The sequence below is a fragment of the Carlito syrichta genome, unplaced genomic scaffold, assembly GCF_000164805.1.
Source record: "Carlito syrichta isolate Samal-C Ts95f unplaced genomic scaffold, Tarsius_syrichta-2.0.1 Scaffold118186, whole genome shotgun sequence".
Classification (NCBI taxonomy): Eukaryota; Metazoa; Chordata; class Mammalia; order Primates; family Tarsiidae; genus Carlito; species Carlito syrichta.
In genome coordinates, this window is record NW_007062282.1 from 1 (window position 1) to 21,125 (window position 21,125).

The window sequence follows — 21,125 nt, forward strand, 5'->3', positions numbered from 1 at the left end:
CGCGCTGCGTGCCCCCGAGCCGAGGCGCCCACAGCCAGGGGGCCCCAAGCCAAGGGGGTCAAAAGCCGGGAGGGTCCAAAGCTGGGGTGCCCCAAGCCGGGGAGCCCCTGAGCTGGGGGTCCAAAGCTAGGGTGGCTCGAAGCCAGGGATCAAAAACCGGACAGTCCAAAGCCTGGGGCCCCAAGTCGGGGGAACACCCCCAAGCCGGGGGAGGCCCAAAGCCGCAGTGCCCAAAGCGGGCGGGGGGGAGCAAAGCCAGCGGCCGGCAGGACAGGTGTGGGGCCGTTCCCGGGGACGCCCACCCGAGTCAGAGCGAGGCACTTGACTGTCACCTCATTCTTGAACATTGTGGAGACATTTCAGCAAGGTGTTTGCTCTCCCACCTGGTCATGGGACTTATTGACACAAGTAGTAAGTTCTAGGTGTGACACTGAGACTAGTGCATTTTTAGCCAAAGATAGCAGTTGAAACATAAAGCCGGATGCAGCGGCTCACACCTGCAATCCCAGCACTTTGGGAGGTGGAGGCAAGAGGCCGGCCTGAGTCCAGGGGTGCAAGACCAGCAACTTGGTGAGACCTCGCCTCTATAATCAATCAAAAAACAAGCCGAGCATGGTGGCATTCACCTGTAGTTCCAGCTACTTGGAAGGCTGAGGCGGAAGGATCACCTGAGTCCAGCAGGTCGAGGCTGCAGTGGCTGTGAGCCTACCACTACACTCCAGACTGGGCGACACAGTGGAACTGCGACTCAAGAAAAGAAAGAAACTCTGCACCCATTAAACAGTAATTCCCCATGGCTCCCTTCCCCCACCCTGACAGACACCATTCCACACCCAGACGACTTTCAGACTCAATTTCTGGTTTCCGTATGTGGAAGCCTTCTTGCATGGCCGTGATTATTGCATGGAGTTTATCAAGAAAGGGAACAGAAAATGAGGGTGCAGAAAGAAAAGAAGCAGAGGGCCATTGCCTTGCCAGAGTCTGGTGTGGCCATGTGCTTTTTGAGCCATGGCTGTCACCATGCTTCCTCGCTTTGGCCCCCTTCCCCACCTTGGGGAGGTGAATCTTCTCTCTTCTTTCTCTTTCTCTCGCTAATTTACTTTTAAATAAACTTTTCTTTAAAAAAAAAAAAAAAGAAGAAGCCAGGCTCGGTGGCTTAACCTGTAATCCCCGCGCCTTTGGGAGGCTGAGGTGAGTGGATTGCCTGAACCCACGGGTTCGAGACCCGCCTGGGCAGCGAGACCTCATCTCTACAATAAATCAAAAAATCAGCCGGGCGTGGTAGCGCGCGCCTGTAATTCCGGCTACTCGGAAGGCTGAGGCGGAAGGATCGCCGGAGCCCAGCGGGTCGAGGCTGCGGTGGCCGGGAGCGGCCACTGCACCCAGTCTGGGCGACAAAGTGAGACTCCAACTCAAAAAAAAAAGAAAGAAAGAAAGAAAAGAAGTAGAGATGCCAACTGGATGAGGGCTTCCACACTGAGTGGGCCCGTCCACAGGCCTCAGCCGCCCTGCCACGGATCCGCGGGACTTTTCCGCCTCAAGTTGATCTTGGGAGCCATTTCCATGTTGCAGAGGCGCTGGCAAGTGTCACAGCTGTCCCGCTGTCACTGGTGGCATGACTCCTGGTGGCACTGCCAACGCTCGATATCCTCAGTGAGCCCATCGCGGCCAGGCTTCTGGGTAGGGTCCTGAGTGTCCTTCCACATCCTCTCCCAGTCCTGGCAGTGAACTTCAGATGCTTTGCCGTGACCTTGGAGTTAAGTCTTCACTCTGCAAGACTGAGCTCCTCCGTGCCCCGCCGGCCCCAAGCCTTCTCCGTTATTAACCATTTTTAGGAGGCCCTGGTGTGAAGACAAAACCAAAGCTTCCAGCCCAGTGGGAGCTTTGTTCTGTCTCTGGGGGCTGGCGGCACCACATGGGACGTTAGGGGCTGCTGGACATCGCCGTCGAGTCTGTGGAGACTCCCCGTGGAGGACTGATGTCTCGGAGGTGTGGCCGGACCCCCGGCCCCACCCTGCCGCTGGCCACTGCAAAGCCCTCCTTCAGAGACATGTGGGGCCGCCCCCACTTACCTCTGGCTGACCCTGAAGTTTCTTCATATGAAATGTTTGGGCCAGCTATGTTGTCAGCTTGTACCCCCAGAGAACCTTCCTCTAATACTTTTCTGCTTTGCAGAGAATAGGAGGTAAGATATGAGTCATAGCTGAAAGTTACGTTTCCCAGAGAAATTCTCCCCTGCGGTTTTTTTAGGGAGAGATCGTGCTCTCTTTTGCTTAAGTGTTTAGGTTTGGGGTGGGTTTTGCAAAGAAATGATTTATTTCTTGAGTGTTACTCTGGTTACTCACCTTTACGGAAGACCCTGTCAATTCTTTCTTAAAATTTTTTTATTTGCTGGGGGCAGTGGCTCAAGCCTGTAATTCTAGCACTTTGGGAGGCCGAGGTGAGAGAATTGCCTGAGCCCACGGGTTCGAGACCAGCCTGACAACTTGGCAAGACCTCATCTCTACAATAAATCAAAAAATTAGCTGGATGTGGTATAGCGCACGCCTGTGGTTACAGCTACTTGGAAAGTGAGGTGGAAGGATCACCTGAGTCCAGCAGGGCGACTCTGGGGTGGCCGTGAGCGTGCCACTGCACTCTAGCCTGGTCACGGAGTGAGACTCCAGCTCAAAAAAAAAATTTTTTTTTTAATTTTAAATGTATTTTTACTTTTTTTAAAATTTTGATTTTTTTTTATTTGACAGAACTTTCATAACTGCCTATGGTGATCTAGAGGGCTTCTCAGAAGTGACATTTGTGTAGGGAGTCCAGGACTCCTGGGCGACAGAGAGAGACCCAGTCTAGGAAAAAAACATGCTTTTTGAGTGATAACAAAAGCTATACTTCATGTTGAGTCTGACCAGGCAGGGGAGTCTGCGATCCAGTTCCGTACAAAAGATGCAAAGAATCGCACAAAAGATAGATTGGAAAATATAGTTTATTTAGAAAGTAAATGAGAGAGAGAAAGATTGATCCACCTTCCCAAGGGAGAAGAGGAAGCCAAACCTCAGGAAAATATGGCAGTCGTAGCTCAAAGAGCCACAGACCAGAGCTTAGCAAAGCAGTGGCCCTTTAAATGTATTTTCCATTTTTATTTACTCATTTTGTAGAGATGAAGGTCTTGCTGTGTCGCCCAGGCTGGCCTCGAATTCCTGGCCTCATGCAGTCCTTCTGCCTCAGCCTCTCAGAGTGCTGGGATTACAGGCGTGAGCCAGTGTGCCTGGCTCTCGGTCACTTTTTGGCTGTAAAGGGTCCTCAACTCACTTTCAGTAGCAGCGTCTCGTGTGAGTCTTTCCTCTGTCTCCTCCGGTGTAAGAATCAGAACTTTTCCCACGAAAGCGTCTCCTTCTCCAGCTGGACTGAAAGACAAGAGGGCAGGCATTCTGGTGCCCGCCGCTCTTGGCAGCATGCAGGGAGTCACTTCTGCGAGGTCCTCAGACCGCTGCCTGTCCCCGGGCCCCCTGTCCTTTTGCGATGCCCTGTCAGTGCCACCTCCTCCAGGCCACCGGCTTCCCCGCATGGTCCACCTCTGCCTCCCACGCCGGCCTCACGCCTCCTTTGCCCCAAGGAACTGGAGGCCAGTGTCTTCCTGATACAGGTGCCCCCGCCCCCAGCCGGCCCTTGGCAGCCACCGCCCACCTTTGGACTTTTCCAGGTGTGACTAGGACCCCCAGGTTCCTGCATCACAGACGCCGGAGGACAGGCGTCAGGCCCTCCCAGTGTTCTCAGGGGGGGCCTACTGGCTTGGCGTGGCCCCCCCCTTTCCTCCCTGGTCGGGGAGAGGTCGTGGGAGCCCAGTACGCTCCAACAGCGTGCTCCAAAGAAATTCTCTCCTCCAGCCTTTCTAACCTCCACTCTCATTTTTCTGTGCCCAGAAGGTGGCTGGCCACTTCGTCAGCCAGGCCCAGGTAGGTGACCCGGCACTATGGAATGTGGAGTGGGTGCCACTGCTGATTTTGTGACAGGCCGTTTGGGGCATCCTTGGCTGAGTCTCTCACAGGAGTCCCACCCCAACTGCGAGCCAGCCGCTAGGTCGTCACGCGCGCTGTGCTAGCACCTCTTTTAAAATCTGGCCCATGGCCCAGCGTAGTGGCTCACACCTGTAATCCCAACATTTGAGGAGGCCGAGGTGGGCAGATCACATGCAATCAAGGGTTTGAGACCAGCATGGGCAACATAGCAAGACCTCATCTCTACAAAAAAAATTTAAATAAATAAAGTCTGGTTCATACTTCCAGGATCCTCTGCTCAAACTATAGTTCTAAGGTAATAAAAAGCTGGCCTGAGATTTCTTCTCTTGTTTTTATTTTCCCCCCGTTATAAAGCATTTGTTTTTGCCTGGGCGTGGTTACTCGAGCCTGTGCTCCCAGCACTTTGGGAGGCCAAGGCAGGAGGACTGTTTGAGCCCAGGAGTTTAAGACCAGCCTGGAGAACAAAGTGAGACTTCATCTCCTCCAAAAACTTCAAAAATTAGGTGACCGTAGTGGCACATACCTGTAGCCCCAGCTGCTGGGGAGGCTGAGGCGGGAGGATCATCGAAGCCCAGGAGATGGAGGTTGCAGTGAGCTGTGATCATGCCGCTATGGCTCCAGCCTGGGCAACAGAGTGAGACTCCAACTCAAAAAAAAAGTAACACTTGTCTTTAATTTTGTTTTAGGGGAAAAAATGGCAAAACACATATATGCTGTGAGAGTCTGTTTCCCCGTCATAGAGTGTGATTGATGAGCCAGTTCCAAAGCTCCTGGCTGTGTGTGCTTTTGTGTGGGGGACCCCACTGTCTTGAGGGTTGGGCACCTTCCACCGACTTCACACAGTAATGGCGATAAACCCTCTTCATGGCCTGAAGTGACCTCTGCCTCAGACAGTGGCCTCGCCCAGAGAAGAACTTAGCCATATGCAACCTGGATCTGAATGCCCCGTCGTGGTCTCTCACTGACCCCCATCTGGTACTTCTAGTGGGATGTCTTTAATTATTTTGGCCGGGCTCGGTGGCTCAGCCTGCAATCCCAGCACTTTGGGAGGCAGAGACAAGAGGATGGCCTGAGTCCAGGGGTTCGAGACCAGTCTGGGCAACTTGGTGAGACCTCGTCTCTACAATAAATCCAAAAGTTATCCGGGTGTGGTGGTGCACACCTGTAGTTCCAGCTACTTGGAAGGCTGAGGCAGAAGGGTCGCCAGAGCCCAGCAGGTTGAGGCTACAGTGGCCCGGAGCATACCACTGCACTCCAGTCTGGGCGACAGAGTGAGACTCCAACTAAACAAAAAATTATTTGGGGGTCTCTTTTGTGTCCCTGAATTATTTTGGGGTCTGTGGACATTCCTTGTGTCAGTTTTGCCAAATACCTACCACATCCTGACCTGGCTGTATTTTGTCTTTGACAGCAGATTTCTGCTGGTCTCTGAGGTTCTCTGGATAATTGTGGAGGACACATAATTGTATTCTTTTTTTTTTTTTACCTTTATTTGAAATGTAGTGGGTTCTTGCACATGTTTGTGACATGGATCTATTGTGTGTAGTGGTGGGGATTGGGTCTCGGTGTCCCATTCCATAGATGGTGAACACTGTGCCCTGTAGGTAACTTCTGAAGCCTAACCCATCCCCCCTTCCTTATTGGTGTCCCCGGTGTCTATTATGTCCATCTTTGTGACCATTTAGCTCCCACATACGAGTGAGAACATGCCGTGTTTAGTTTTCTGTTTCTGAGTCAGTTCATAAAGGATGATTATCATCCGTGTTGCTGCAAAGGACACAATTTCATTCTTTTTTATGGCTGTGTAGTATTCCACGATGTACACATACCACATTTTCTTTATCCAGTCAACAATTTCTTTTTCTCCCATGTCTGAGACATATCAAGAGAAGCACTTGTGTGGGTCTGGGATGAAAGTCACCATTGCTACATGAGGGCAACCCCACAGCCAGCTTTCCTCAGCCACTCAGAGCCGATCTCCATGACGTCCCCAACCATCCCTGTACTGTGCTACCATCTTTCCTCTTTTCCTACCCAGAGATGTTTTTTCTCAAGTTACTTTAGCTAATTATGCTGTAAGGGCATTTTCACCTTGGCGATGAACACCAGTCAAAATGGTTGGCAGGAGACCGGCCGGTTGATTTAGTGGCCTTCCCAAGCAAGTTCAGATAGAATCTTGAGCCCAGGTTTCCTTTTTGTGTAACGGCTTTCTTTTTCTTTTCTTTTTTTTTTTTTTTGAGTTGGAGTCTCACTCGGTCGCCCAGACTGGAGTGCAGTGGCCGCTCCCGGCCCCCCAGCCTCGACCTGCTGGGCTCCGGCGATCCTTCCGCCTCAGCCTTCCACGTAGCTGGAAGTACAGGCGCACGCTACCACGCCCAGCTACTTTTTGATTTATTGTAGAGATGAGGTTTCGCCAAGTTGCCCAGGCGGGTCTTGAACCCGCGGACTCAGGCAATCCACTCACCTCGGCCTCCCAAAGGCACAGGATTACAGGCTGAGCCACCGAGCCCAGCTTGTGTAACGGCTTTCTATGGAAGTCATTTAGATCTCGGAGACTTGGTTTTCAGAAGTTTTACAAAGAAGTGTTACAGGGCCCTGGAGTAAAAGACAGGAAATTGGTGAGTTTCATTGTACGTAAAGCTTCCCAGTAATGCAGAATGTTTGTGGTGAATTCCTTTTGATTATCTTTTGATAAGAATAGTCTTTTGACAAAAGATTAATCAAAAACTCCTTTCAATCTCATTTTGCTTTTAAACGCTTCTGAAATGTGGGAGTTGTTTTTTCTGTGTTAGATCATACCTGAATCTTTATTTGATGATTTAGAGATAGTGCATTGCTCAAGGCTCATTATAAATAGGAATTCTTACCAGGCTCGGTGGCTCAGCCAGTAATCCCAGCACTTTGGGAGGCTGAGGTGAGTGGATTGTCTGAGCCCGCAGGTTCGAGACCCGCCTGGGCAACTCGGCGAGAACTCATTTCTACAATAAATCAAAAATTAGCCAGGTGTGGTAGCGCGTGCCTGTAGTTCCAGCTCCTTGGAAGGCTGAGGCGGAAGGATCGCCGGAGCCCAGCAGGTCGAGGCTGCGGTGGCTGGGAGCGGCCACTGCACTCTGGCCTGGGTGACAGAGTGAGACTCCAACTCAAAAGTAATCAAATAAATAAATAAATATGAATTCTCTTTGTACAGCGTTATAGACCTAAAGGAAACAGAAAAATAAGTGAGATCTTCCCTCCTCCCACTTTTTTTGGTTTTTGCTCGAATTCCTAATTAGAACTTATTTTCTCATCATTTGCTCTTTCTCCTCATCCTGGAGTACAATATAAAGTTCAGTCCTAGCCTGGGCAACATAGCAAGACTTCATTTCTCCAAAAAAAAAAAATCAGCTGGGCATGGTGACTCATGCCTGTAGGCCCAGCTACTTGGGAGACTGAGGCAGGAGAATCTCCTTAGCCCAGCAGGTCGAGGCTGTGGTGAGCCAGGATCGTGCCACTTCACTGCAGCCTGGGCAACAGAGTGAGACGCCAATGAAAAATAAAATAAAATTTAATCTCCAGTAAAAATCATTCCACGTAGACACTATTCTTCATCTGTTTTCTGTGAGATCATGGAGGACTTTTTTTTTCCTTACAAAGTAGAGTAACTTCTTCCATTTCTAGGGAGAAGAATCGCCCTGGTTTTTCTGTCGCTCAGAGAGGTCGTCCCCTTGCCACCCAGCATCAGCACAGACCGTGCATCAGGAAGGGCCCGTTGCCCATCTCATGGGCTTATTAGTATGTCCCACGTCCAAGGGGGCGAGGCCCAAGCCGAGTGGGCAGTTCATCATTGCCGTTGTCTTCCCCCACAGAGAAGCCCACACTTCAGAGCAGACACTCCTTAGACGGCTCCCGACTGGCTGAGAAGGGGGACACGTCGCAGCCGCTGTGGATAACGCTGGCCCTGCAGAAGCAGAAGGGCTTTCGGGAGCAACAGGCCACACGGGACGAGAGGAAGCAAGCCAGGGAGGCCAAGCAGGCGGGAAGGCTCCCCAGAGAGAATGTGAGAGCCCCGGGCTTGGTGCTCTTTTCGGCCACAAAGATTCAAAACAAAACCTAAAGCTAACCAGGGGTGGTGGTGGGTACTTAGAAGGGACCAAACGGGCTGCGCGGTGGCTCAGGCCTGGAATTCCAACTCTTGGGGAGGCCAAGGTGGGAGGACTACTTGAGCCCAGGAGTTGGAGACCAGCCTGGGCAACGTAGCGAGAACCCGTCTCTACAAAAAAATTTTTTTTTAAATTAGCCAGATGGTGGCGCCTGCCTGTAGTTCCAGCTACTAGGGAGGCAGAGACGGAAGGACTGTGTGAGCCCAGGAGGTTGAGGCTGCAATGAGCAGTGATTGTGCCCCTGCACTCCAGCCTGGGCAACAGAGAGATCCTGACTCAAAAAAAAAGAGGAAGGAAGAGAGGAAGGAAGGGGCAGTAAATAAATTGACCACCATCAAACCAGGGAAGAATTTTCAGAGTGATTTGGTTTGATTTCATTATACTCTTAGCTTAACCTGATTTGGCAGACTCCATAATGGATTTATAGCGGTGATAGACAACCGTTATGTGAGAAATACGAAAATGGTTTTAAGCTGGGCATGCCTGCAATCCCAGCACTTTGGGAGGCAGAGGCCAGAGGATTCCCTGAGCCCACAGGTTCGAGATCAGCCTGGGCAACATGGCAAGACCTCATCTTCACAAAAAAATAAAAAATTAGCCAGGTGTGGTGGTGCATGCCTGTCATTCCAGCTACTTGGAAGGCTGAAGCGGAAGGTTTGCCTGAGCCCAGCAGGTCGAGGCTGCGGTGGCCGGGAGCGTGCCCCTGCACTCCAGCCTAGACGGCAGAGTGAGACTCTGACTCAAGAAATAACAGAAAATGGTTTTATTGGAGCAGTGGATTGAGAGGAAATCAGAGCCTTGCTCTGTGGCCTGATGGGAGAATTCGATGCTGTTCTTCTGAGAAAGTGACCTTCCCTCTAGGGCATCTTGGCACCAAGCTGCTTCCTCCTGGGGGACCAGGGCTGGGCACACGAGGCTCACGGTGCAGTTCGGCCCACCTTGGGGAGCAGAGGTCACGGGTGGGCAAGTGGAAGCGCCTGAGGCCTGCAGGTCAGTCTTCCCATGTCTTAGGTTGAAAGCATGCTTTCCCTGACTGTCTTCTGCCAACCCCCAGGTCAGCGGCAGCCCGCCGCCCGGAAGCAGCAGTGTCAGTAGAATGGGTTCCCAGCACAAGGCCGCTGCCCAGCCGGAAGAGAAGAAGCCCGAGACTGCCGTGTCCAGGCTGGAGCGCAGAGAGCAGCTGAAAAAGGCCAACACCCTTCCCACGTCTGTGACAGGTAGAGAGTGGCTCCATTTCTGCCCACCTGTTGTTCCAGGTTTCTCTTCCTAAAGCATGCTTCATTTCCTGATAACCAGCACAGCCCCGGAGGCGTTTCCAGGCACAGGCTGTCTTACCACCTCACTCATAACCTCTGATGCGGATGCGCTCATCTGATAAAGGTCACCAGGAACTCGCCCACTGTCCGTGGTGGGATGGTAGATGTTAAACAATCGGGCTGGGTGCGGTGGCTCACATGTGTAAACCCAGCACTTTGGGAGGCCAAGGCAGAGAGGCCTGAGGATCACTTGAGGCCAGGCATTCAAGACCAGCCTGGGCAACATAGTGTCTCTATTTAAAAAAAGAAAATCAGCTGGGCATGGTGGCTCACACCTGTCATCCCAGCACTTTGGGAGGCAGAGGCGAGAGGCTTGCCGGAGCCCAGGGGTTCAAGACCAGCCTACACAACTTGGCGAGACCTTGTCTCTACAATAAATTTTAAAATAGCCAGGCATGGTGGTACACACCTGTGGTTCCAGCTACTCGGAAGGCTGAGGCAGAAGGATTGCCTGAGCCCACCAGGTCGAGGCTGTGGTTGCTGCGAGCATGCCACTGCGCTCCAGTCGGGGCAACAGAGTGACACTCTGACTCAAAAAAAAAAACCAAAAAGCCAAGCCTGAGTCCAAAAGTATATTCAGGGTCCTGTTTCTTTTGAAACTACCAACTTAAGATAAATGGCTGAAATAGGTAAGGTGGTAGAGACCTCAATTAACCTGATTTAATCATTATACGTTTTATAATCGTATCAGAATATCACATGCACCCCAAAATGTATATAATTATGATACATCAATTTTAAAAATTAAAAAAGATGCATGTGAAATGCTGTATCTGGAAACCTCTCCCTAGAGGTCTGTGCCTCACTTAGAAACATGTCCTGGTGACCCACATGACTCAGATGCTCTGGGCAGAAGCGAGATGGTCCATCCTCTCTGATGTGCTTTCAAACCGCAAATTTCTGATAGCCTGTGACTTTACCGAGTAAAGTTTCTCAGTACTGTGTCCTTGATGTTAATTAACAGCAGCAGTGTTTATATGTGCATACCACGTGAGAGATGTTCCCATTTTTAAAAATTCTTTGCTGAGCATGGTGGCTCACACCTGTCATCCCAGCACTTTGGGAGGCAGAGGCGAGAGGATCGCCTGAGCCTAGGGCTTCGAGACCAGCCTGGGCAACTTGGCAAGACCTCTTCTCCACAATAAATGCAAAAATTAGCCATGGGTGGTGGCAGCGCCTGCCTGTAGTCCCTTGGGAAACCAAGGCGAGTGTGGCCTGAGCCCAGGAGTTTGAGACCAGCCTGGGCAACACGGTGAGACCTTGTCTCTACAATAAATAAAAAAAAAAAAAACTCATCAGTTGAGGCGCACGCTTGTAGTCCCAGCTACTCGGGAGGCTGAAGTGGAAGGATCACCTGAGCCTAGGAGGTCAAGGCTGTGGTAGTCGTGAGCGTGCTACTGCACTCCAGCCGGATCACAGAGTGAGACTTCAAGTCAAAAAAAAAAATTATTTATTCTGCTAAAAGGTAAAATCACCCATAGTCTCCACATGTTTCCTTATTACGGATCACTTGGAAGGATTGATGGACTTAAACACGCTTCCTCTGGGGGATCAAAGGCATCTGTTTTCTCCACCAGGGGGCACTGTTGCCTAAAGGGCAGCTGCTCTCTAGACCCAGACTTTTCTTGTTTTTTTATTTCATTTTTTATTTGTATTAAAAAAAAAATAAAGATGGATCTTGCTGTGTTGCCCATGCTGGTCTCAAACTCATGGCCTCAAGCAGTCCTCGTGTCTCAGCCTCACAAAGTGCTAGAGTCATAGGCCCAAGGCACTGTACCCGGCCTCAAACCCAGGTTTTTCTCTGCCTTGGTTACCTGCTACCTGAGGTCTGGAAACAGACAGATGTCTCACTGTTAAAGACAGACTTACTACTGGTGAAAGAGGGGAAAAACTTCATATTTGAAAACCTCTTTGGAACACTAATTTCTCAGGAACCTCTATAGGCATTATTTAATTTACTTTTACTTATAGGAACTAAGGATCCTAAGTGTTAGAACCAGAGAGAGGCAGAGAGGATGAATTTATTTCAAAATAAAATGAAAGCTCCAAAGTCAAGATGATCGAGTCTTTCTCTGCCTGATTTCCTGGAAGTGCTAGAGGGTTAATGCAACTCAGAGTAGTGCCAACTTCATAAAGCAAGTCTTTGTCCTAAAGCATTTCTCTTTTAGAAATTAATTAAATTTCAAAAAGAAAGAAAAAGAAGAACACATTCATTTTTTTTCGAGTTGGAGTCTCACCCTGTTGCCCAGGCTTCAGTGCAAGGGGTGAGCTCACGGCTCACCACAGCCTCGACCTGCTGAGGCTGAGGCTCAAGTGATCCTTCCACCTCAGCCTCTCGAGTCACTGGTACTTCAGGCATGCCCCACCATGCCCAACTTATTTTCTTATTTTTTTTTGGTAGAGACAAGGTCGGGCTATGTTGCCCAGGCTGGTCTCAAACTCCTGGGCTCAGGCAATCCTCTTGCCTCGGCCTCCCAAAGTGCTGGGATTACAAGTCTGAGCTACCACATCCGGCCAGAAGAATAAATGTTTTAAAAATAAGTAAATTTGGCTGGGCGCAGTGGCTCACACCTATAGTCCCAGCACTTTGAGAGGTTTGAGATCAGCCTGAGCAACTTGGAAAGACCTCATCTCTACAATAAACCAAAAAATTAGCCAGGCATGGTGATGCGTGCCTGTAGTTCCAGCTACTTGGAAGGCTGAGGCAGAAGGACCACCTGAGCCCAGCAGGTCGAGGTTGCGGTGCCCGTGAGTGTGCCACTGCACTCCAGCCTGGGAGACAGGGTGAGAACTCCAACTCAAATAAATACATAAATAAATAGATTTGAAAAATGAAGTTATTTGTCTTTTCAGTCAGTATTTCCTGAGTTCTAGAAGCACACCTGTAGGCCATTGCCATAGGCACTGGATATGATCCAAAGATAAGATGAGAACCCTCTTAACTGGCCGGGCTTGGTGGCTCAGCCTACAATCCCAGCACTTTGGGAGGCTGAGACAAGAGGATTGCTTGAGCCCATGGGTTCGAGACCTGCCCGGGCAACTTGGCGAGACTTCGTCTCTACAATAAATAAAAAATTAGTCGGGTGTGGTGGCATGTGCCTATAGTTCCAGCTACTTGGAAGGCTGAGGCGGAAGGATCGCCAAAACCCAGCAGGTCATCGCTGGGGTGACCGTGAGCGTGCCACTGCACTCTAGCCTGGGTGACAGAGTGAGACTCCAACTCAAAAAAAAAAAAAAAAAAAAAAAGAAATTAGATTTTAAATGTTCTCACCAGTAAAATTATAACTTTGAGAAGTTATTCATATTTTAATGAGTGAAATTTAGCCATTTCACAATGCATATTTGTGTCAAAACAGCATACTGTGCATGACAAAGCATACAATTATCTCTTTTAACGAAAAAACTGTTTCAGTTTGGTTCTGAACTTCCTCCTTTCTTTCCTTCCAAACCAAACACAGTGGAGATCTCCGATGCGGCCCCCACGGCACCGCTGGTGAAGGAAGTCACCAAGAGATTCTCCACCCCAGATGCGGCCCCGGTGTCCACGGAGCCAGCCTGGCTGGCTCTGGCCAAAAGGAAAGCAAAGGCTTGGAGCGACTGTCCGCAGATCATTAAGTAAAGAGTGACCGTGAACGGTTCCTGTGGCCAGCTCTTGGCTGCTCTCTTGCCATTTTGATTTATTTATTTTTTATGTGGGGTCAAGAAATCAAGCTAGGGAACGGCAGCACGTTTTGAAGGCTCTGAGATCACGTCCGGGAACCGGGCTGGTGGTGGCTCGTTGTAAATGGTGTATTTGCACAACCCTTGGTCCTGGTGACTTGAGCTATTCCTAGTTCTCAAGAGGAAATTCCGTCCAAGGGACCACGTTAGCAAACATCTCTCAGCTAAGAACTCTCCCTGTCGTGCCCAGCCCCTGGCCCTTCCCCACGTATAAACCCACGCACCATGCAGAACACTTACTTTTGCCAATCTCCATCGCGGATGTTTGATTCTCTTCATTTTTGTCCAAAGCATTTCCCCTACCTTATGTTTGGGGAGCCTTTCCACAGTCACGGCGAAAGGATTTTCTAGAGATAGAAACAAGGATGTTCATTCTTCTCGACGCAGTGAGTCACTGGGAATCACAAGGAACCGTCTGGCTCCCAACTCTGAGCCCACGCCTGGTTTTCACGAACTTTCCCCACTCCAAAACTGTAACAGGGAGGGCAGATCCACTCACGTTCCTGCCACACCATGGGTCCACAGTGTGAAGCCCCGTTAGACCGACACCCTCCTTAAGGACACACGACACGTGTGGTCCGGTTGGCTTCCAGAGAGCATGTTTATTTACTATGGCAAAGGAAGGAAATTCTGTATCAAGTTTCAAGTTTGCCTTCTGTCTCTGAGGATCCCCATCGAGTACAGTGGTCCTGGGCCAACTAAGTCAGAGCCTTTGAGGACGAGGCCGGGAGTGTATATTTCTGGCAAAGACTCTTCAGATGAATTCTCATGTATCCCTGAATTAAGAACTTTGGGATACACCGATTGTAGTGGAACCCTACTTCAGACTCTGAAGGGGAGGCTCATTCACCCAAAAAAGCAAAGGGAGACAGGAAAGAGTAATAAAACCACCCCCCAAACCAGCCATTTATTACAAGAAATGACAGGCTATTGACGTTACGTGTCTCTGACGTCTTTGGTCTTTAGAGAAAATTAACAGGAAGCCAAGATTTGGAATCTTTGTACTAAGGGCTTCCAACAAAGTGTTTTCTTTACTATCATTGAGTAATTCAGATGTAGAGTCAAATATTCAGTAGCATTTCTAATTTAGCGCATTCACCTTGCTACCTTTAAAAAACATCTGATTTTGAAGTGGCCTTGTTATCCTCATACACATGTGCATACGAAGAAGGCAGTTTAAAAGCCACATATGTTCACTTCTGTTTCCCTAAATTTGCTTTCCACAAAACACAGATACACCAGCCGAGCCACGTTGCTGTTACCAACTTCATATTCCATAGTGCTGGCATATTCCCGTTCTTAGCTTCTTACTCCAAAATACAGGTACAGATCCTTTGCCCAGCGCAGAGGGAATTCCACCCTTTCCTCTCCTTTTTATTCTACAAAAACACGTTTTTTTAGTATCCGCCATGATTTTCCTTTATGCTCACTCGATATGTAATGTGCTGTTATTCTATGACGTATCTTAAAGAAAGGATGGCAGCCAAGTATATACCACGCAGAAACCATGTTCTTTCTAGAAACCACAGCTCAGCCTCACTGTAGCAGCTGGCATGTGTGGTCAAGTGGGTAGTTGTATTCTTGCAAGTTGGATTTCCTATTATATATACTGGACCTCCAGACCGTTAAGGATTGATGTAACTTTTCTTTTACTGCCGTGGCAAGCAATTAGTACTCCATTGCACGTCTTCCACACTGATGTTCATTTCTAGATCTTCTATGTAGGCATTTGTTAGTTCCAACGATTTCCTCGCTCATATAACACTTTTGAATGGGAATCTTGCCACCCAGAGCCCTGGAATTATAGTGCTACCATCATTCTTCCGAATTCTTTTTCTTTCCTCCTGTCGGCTTTGGACAGTATCACAGTAATGGCAGGAAACTGGCGAAGATCAGCCACAAAGAATGGTGGGTGAGTCAACTTTGTCCTGGCTGACACCACTGAACCCATACAAACTAGAGAAAAGACCTCAGTGGAAAACTTTCCATCAAAGTCTTTAAAAGAAGAGTGTGGCAGAAGAAAGGGCAGTCATAGTACTTCTAACAACTTCTGAAGGGTACATGTTCAGCATTTCATTTAAAAATCACCCCAAATTTGCACTAAATACCAATGAAGTGTTATTTTGCTTTAGTTGTGTTGCAGTCTCTTCTGAGCAACAAACTATGGGGAAATTCTGTAAAAACATATAAAAAGTTCAAGACGACTTTTTTTGATGATTGCTATGTTAAATACACAAGCTTTTTTTTTTATTTAAACACACATACACATACAAGGTGATAGGTTATAGATGATTAACCTCTGTTCATAGACATATATATAAAACTAGAGTTTTTTGTTTACTTTTTTAATTTTTCAAGTGCAATTGTTTCTTACATAAACCTTAATTACTATTAAATTATCATTTTAGCCAGTCATCTGCAAATGTATAATATGTATTCATCGTCTCTTCTTGTGACGTTTAGTTTAATTGCTTATTTTAAAGCAGAAACGTTAGTTACACGCGTCTTGCAATATTTTTACCAACAATAAAAATGAAGTAGACTTAATGAAAATACCTTAGTGTGATTTTTAATATTATTTTGAGATTTTGGTTGTATAAAGTTTTAATGTAAAATGTCCATTATTGAAGGGAAAAGTTCTTTCAATAAAAAATACACACAAGATCTTTGGTGCTGATGCAGTTTGATTTCACGGATCCTCTGTACATACACTTGTTATATTTACATAGTTGTTGAACAAGAGAAACCTCAAAGCCTTATTATGTGGTATTTTATTCTGTTTTTCATTAGGTGTGGAGAAAAATAATCAATGGGAAATAAAACGCTTATTGCAATCCTAAATTGGAATTGGATGGTCCAGGTCTCAGACAGGATGATCATGCAGTGGTCATGGACCCACACCGGCATCAGCTGAGAGCGGGTGAGCTCAGCGTCACAGCCCCACAGCCCAGACAGCTGACACCCAGGGCCAGGCCTGGGGGAAGCGAGTGAGGTGTGTGTGGCACTTGCCTTGCCTGACAGACACCGCAGCCATCTTGAGAAATACTATTTTAGGGCAATTTTTTTTTTTAAGTTAATGCAAGGTCGGGCACGGTGGCTCACGCCTATAATCCCAGCACTTTGGGAGGCCGAGGTGAGAGGATTGCCTGAGCCCATGGGTTGGAGACCAGCCTGGGCAACTTGGTGAGACCCCATCTCTACAACAAATCAAAGAATTAGCTGGGCATGGTGGCGTGTGTCTATAGTTCCGGCTACTTGGAAGGCTGAGGTGGAAGGATCGCCGGAGCCCAGCAGGTCGAGGCTGCGGGGGCCAGGAGTGTGCCACTGCCCTCCGACCAGGGTGACAGAGTGAGACTCCTACTCCAAAAAAAAAAAAATTAATGCAAAACCAATTCCACAATGAGCAAAGTGTTAAGGACAGGGTGTTACTGATTCTTCCTTTTGCTTCAGGCACCCATGTGGCCCCACAGGGCGTCCTCCCCTAGCCTTGCTCAGTAGGAATTGCATTTTAACCAGAATTCCGGATGGTTCATGTGAAATAAGCCTTGAAAAGTGGGGGAAGATAGGTCATTCCTTTGGACCAGCCCGTGGCTGAACCCCTTTGTGTCTGGCGAATGACCCAACTCATGGGTGTCGGAGGGAAGCAGCACCTGCCTCCCCCAGATGAAGTGCCTGGTCTGTGGTTTCCCGTAGACCTCTGTGGGCCTGGAACCTGTTTCACTTTGAATTGGAAAAGACTCGGAGTTGGAATCAACCCACCAAAAGACAGGGGCGCCAACAGTGATGCCAGGCATGAGAAACCGTGTACAGGGTTAATGGGGTTAGCCAAGTACTTACAACTTCAAGGCCAGCTGCTGCATGGTGAGGAAGAGCCAGGAGCAATGAATGCCTAAAATCTCCACATATCAACCTGAAACTGTACAGGATGTGTGTGTATGTGTGTAATATATAATTTTACATTGGTACTTCTGTTCATTTAAAAATACTAAATTCGGAACCTAATTCATAAACAGATCCTACCTTCGAAGACCTTTTGCCATGAATCTCAGTATAAATGAGTGAATTGTATAGTACATCAAGACTAAGTTTTTAACCCACTGTGTGTGTGTGTTTGTGTATGTGTGTGTATTTTTTTTTTTTTTTTTGAGTTGGAGTCTCACTCTGTCGCCCAGGCTGGAGTGCAGTGGCACGCTCTCGGCCACCACAGCCTGGACCTGCTGGACTCCAGTGATCCTTCCGCCTCAGCCATCCAAGCAGCCCAGACCCACGCCTGGCTAATTTTTTGATTTATTGCAGAGATGAGGTCTCGCCAAGTTGCCCGGGCGGGTCTCGAACCCACGGGCTCAGGCAATCCACTCACCTCGGCCTCCCAAAGTGCTGGGATTACAGGCTGAGCCACCGAGCCCAGCTGTGGTTTTTTTTTTTTTTTTTTTAAAGAGATGGGATCTTACTATGTTGCCCAGGCTGGTCTTGAACCTGGCCTCGAGGCATCTTTTACAGTTTACAGTTATGAGCCACCACACCTGGCCCACCAGGTATATTCTGATCATTTTTTCCCACCGGGATCTCTTTTTTAAATAAAAGAAACATACAGGTAGCTTAACTTATTAGTCAGGGTTCTTCAGAGAAACAGAAACATAACCAATAAGAGAGGAGACCAATTCTGCGACTGGCTCATGATTGTGGAGGCTGAAAAGTTCCACTACCTGCTGTTTGTTGGAGACCTAGGAAAGTCAGTGGTGCAGTTCAAGTCCAAAGGCCTGAGGAGCAGGGGCAGCTAGTATGAGTCCCCAAGCCTGAAAACCCGAGAACCAGGAGTTCTGATGTCCAAGGGCAGGAGCAGGGAGCTACCTCAGCAGAGAGAGGACTTGTCCTTCTTCCGCCATTTTGTTCTACCTGGGCCCTCATCAGATTGAACGATGCCTACCCACGCTGGCAAGGATCTTCCTGACTCAGTTTACTGACTCACATTCAAATGCTCGTCTCTCCCAGAAACATCCCCACAGACACACCCAGCCGCAATGCTTTACCAGCTATCTGGGCATCCTTTAGCCCAGCCAAGCTGATGCATAGAATTAACCATCACATCTAATTACAAGAAAGTGTTACTAAACATATTGATGTGTTCTGTTTTGCAATTCCTTCTGAAAGCTTCTGCTGCTTATGTGGCAAGTAAATATGACTGTTCTCAGATAAAGTATATTAGGCAAGTTTCAGTTCCTTAGTCAAAATATAATCTTTAATATAAAACTATCTACATATGCTGTAATGGTAAAATATTTTCAAACATCTCACATATACATTTATAAGGACCAGAACTTGATTATTTTTTATTGCCACTCAATAAATCCAGACAATAAACGTAATCATTTCTGCACCCAATAATGAGCATGGATTCCCAGACCACAGGAGATGAGAAGACTTCCCCCGGAAGTTCAAAAACACTTTGCAATCGTCCGCTCTGAGATTCCAAGATCCACAGTTTCCCATCAATAGATGCTACTGCCAGCAACATTTCATTGCTACCACTGGGGTTACGGAAAGCAAACGGGGTTGCAAAGACCCTAGAGGTAGTTTCAAATTTCCACTGGAGGTGGCCTTTCATGTTACAACAGTAGATACAGCAGTCATGGGAACCAAAAAATACTTCTTGCTCTGATGCTGAGACACAGGGAGATGAAAAGATTGGCCCACTAGCAGAGAACTGCCAAACCTATAAAGAGTAATAAAAATAAAATCATTCATTCATCTAACACATACAATTCTCCCCTGAAGTTCTATGAGGTTCTTAACACTAGTCTGAAAGACACAGCCTATCTGAATGGTATCTATACTTTTCCAAAAAGTAGCATCTCATACCAGGCCTCTGTCCCAGTGGTAAAACCCAGGGCAAAATATGCCAGAGTGTTGTTATTATATGATTGCTCTGCACAATATAAAGTAAACTTAATTTTGAACCTTGTTCAAGAGTCATTCCTAGTATGTTCAGAGACACTGAAGTCAAAGAAAAAATTACATTGCATTTTTGTTTTTTTTTTTTGAGTTGGAGTCTCATTCTGTCACCTAAGTTGGAGTACACTGCCATGCTCACAGCCAGCACAACCTAGAACTACTAAGCTCAGGCGATCCTTCTGCCTCAGCCTTCCAAGTAGCTGGAAATACAGGTGCACACTACCATGCCTGACTAATTTTTTTAAATTTTATTTTAGAGATGAGGTGTTACCAAATTGCCTGGGCTAGTCTCAAACCTGTATGCTCAGGCAGTCCTCTCACCTCTGCCTCCCAAAGTGCTGGGATTAGAGGCATAAGCCACCATGTCCAGCCTTACATTGTACTTTCAATGTTTCTTTTTAAAAACTGTAAATTCCAGCCAGGCAAGGTGGCTCACTCCTGTAATCCCAGCACTTTGGGAGGTTGAGGTGAGAGGATTGCCTGAGCTAATGAGTTCGAGAACAGCCTGGGCAACTTGATGAGACCTCGTCTCTACAACAAATAAAAAAATAAGTCAGGTGTAGTAGCATGTGCCTGTATTTCTAGCTACTTGGAAGGCTGATGCAGAAGGATCACCTGAGCCCAGCAGGTTGAGGCTTTGGGGACCATGAGTGTGCCACTGCACACCAGCCTGGGCAACAGAAGTGAGACTCCGATTCAAAAAAAAAAAAAAAAAACCTGGAAATTCTATTCTCCAAATGAAGGAAAAAGAAAGTAATTGGGCTGCAAGTAAGGATTTATATGGAATAATTTAAATTAGAGTTTTAAACAAAAAGCTATGAGTTGTGTGTCTGCCTTGTACATATATATATATATACTATTTGCTTACTTCAAAGCTACTGCAGACAAACTTGTTGGCCAAGAAAAGACACAAGAAGGAAAAAAAGGAAGAAAAAACTCTGAAGTACTGTTTACAAATGCACAGCATCATAGCAAAAAAAAAAAGGGGCATATTCATGAAATGCAATTTGTAATCTCAAATCTGTCTCTGACTTGGACAGAGTTACTCCCATTCAAAAAAAGAAAAAAAGAAAAACTGCCGGGTGCAGTGGCTCAATGCCTACTATAATCCCAGCACTTTGGAAGACCGAGGTGAGAGGACTGCCTGAGCCTACAGGTTCGAGACCAGCCTGGGCAACTTGGCAAGACCTCATCTCTACAGTACATTTTTAAAAACTGGCCAGGCGTGGTGGCACATGCCTGTAGTTCCAGCTACTTGGAAGGCTGAGGCAGAAGGATCACCTGATCCCAGCAGGTCAAGGCTACAGTGCCATGAGGGTGCCACTGCACTCCAGCCTGGGTGACAGTAAGACTCTGACTCAAAAAAAAAAAGAAAAATTAGAGCAACAGCATTTGTCTCTTCTTACTTCTCAGGATTCTAAAGGTGGGAATATATTCAAAGTACTCTGTAAATAAAAAGCAAGGGCTTGAAGAGGGGCTTCAGGCGGCTGCCTGGATAATCTGGTACTAACCTCCTCCACAAGTAAGAACCAAAATAGCTGGTCCCAGTGGCTCACGCCTATAATCCCAGCACTTTGGGAGGCAGAGGCAAGAGGATTGCCTGAGTTCAGGAGTTTGAGACAAGCCTAGGCAACATAGCAATATCTCGTCTCTACAAAAAAATAAAAACTATCTGGGCATGGTGGTATGTGTCTGTAGCCCCAGCTACCTGGGAGGCTGAGGTAGAAGGATCTCCTGAGGCTACCAGGCCAAGGCTGTGGTGAGAAGCATCTGTGCCGCTATACTCCAGCCTAGGAGTGAGACTCCGATACACACATACATACACAAAGATCACCAGAGACTATTATGAACAAGTATAGATGAACAAACTAGAAACCCTAGAAGAAATCAATAAATTCCTGAAACTGGGCTTGGTGGCTCAGCCTGTAATTCCACGCCTTTGGGAGGCTGAGGTGAGTGGATTGCCTGAGCCCGTGGGTTCGAGACCT

The 21,125-nt window shown here is 47.7% G+C and overlaps 2 protein-coding genes across 5 annotated transcripts in view; one reads left to right on the top strand and one right to left on the bottom strand.

Annotated features, from left to right (window-relative positions):
• The first annotated feature begins 6,108 nt into the window (after positions 1–6,108).
• On the top strand, positions 6,109–15,849 carry KIAA1211 (KIAA1211 ortholog). The gene is made up of 4 exons (XM_021707488.1): positions 6,109–6,127; positions 7,856–8,046; positions 9,204–9,366; positions 12,924–15,849. Exons 1-4 carry the CDS (start codon positions 6,109–6,111, stop codon positions 13,082–13,084), a joined length of 534 nt encoding a protein of 177 aa, XP_021563163.1. The 3' UTR covers positions 13,085–15,849.
• A 2,552-nt stretch (positions 15,850–18,401) lies between these two features.
• The window catches only part of AASDH (aminoadipate-semialdehyde dehydrogenase), a 41,682-nt gene continuing 38,958 nt past the window's right edge, over positions 18,402–21,125 (bottom strand). For 3 of the 4 annotated variants that reach the window (XM_008047925.2, XM_021707486.1, XM_021707484.1), the window contains one exon: positions 18,402–18,898. In XM_008047925.2, the coding sequence (XP_008046116.1) occupies positions 18,509–18,898 (390 nt within the window). In that variant the 3' untranslated portion in view covers positions 18,402–18,508. The remainder of the gene's footprint in view (positions 18,899–21,125) is intronic. The other variant, XM_021707485.1, reaches the window with a different exon arrangement.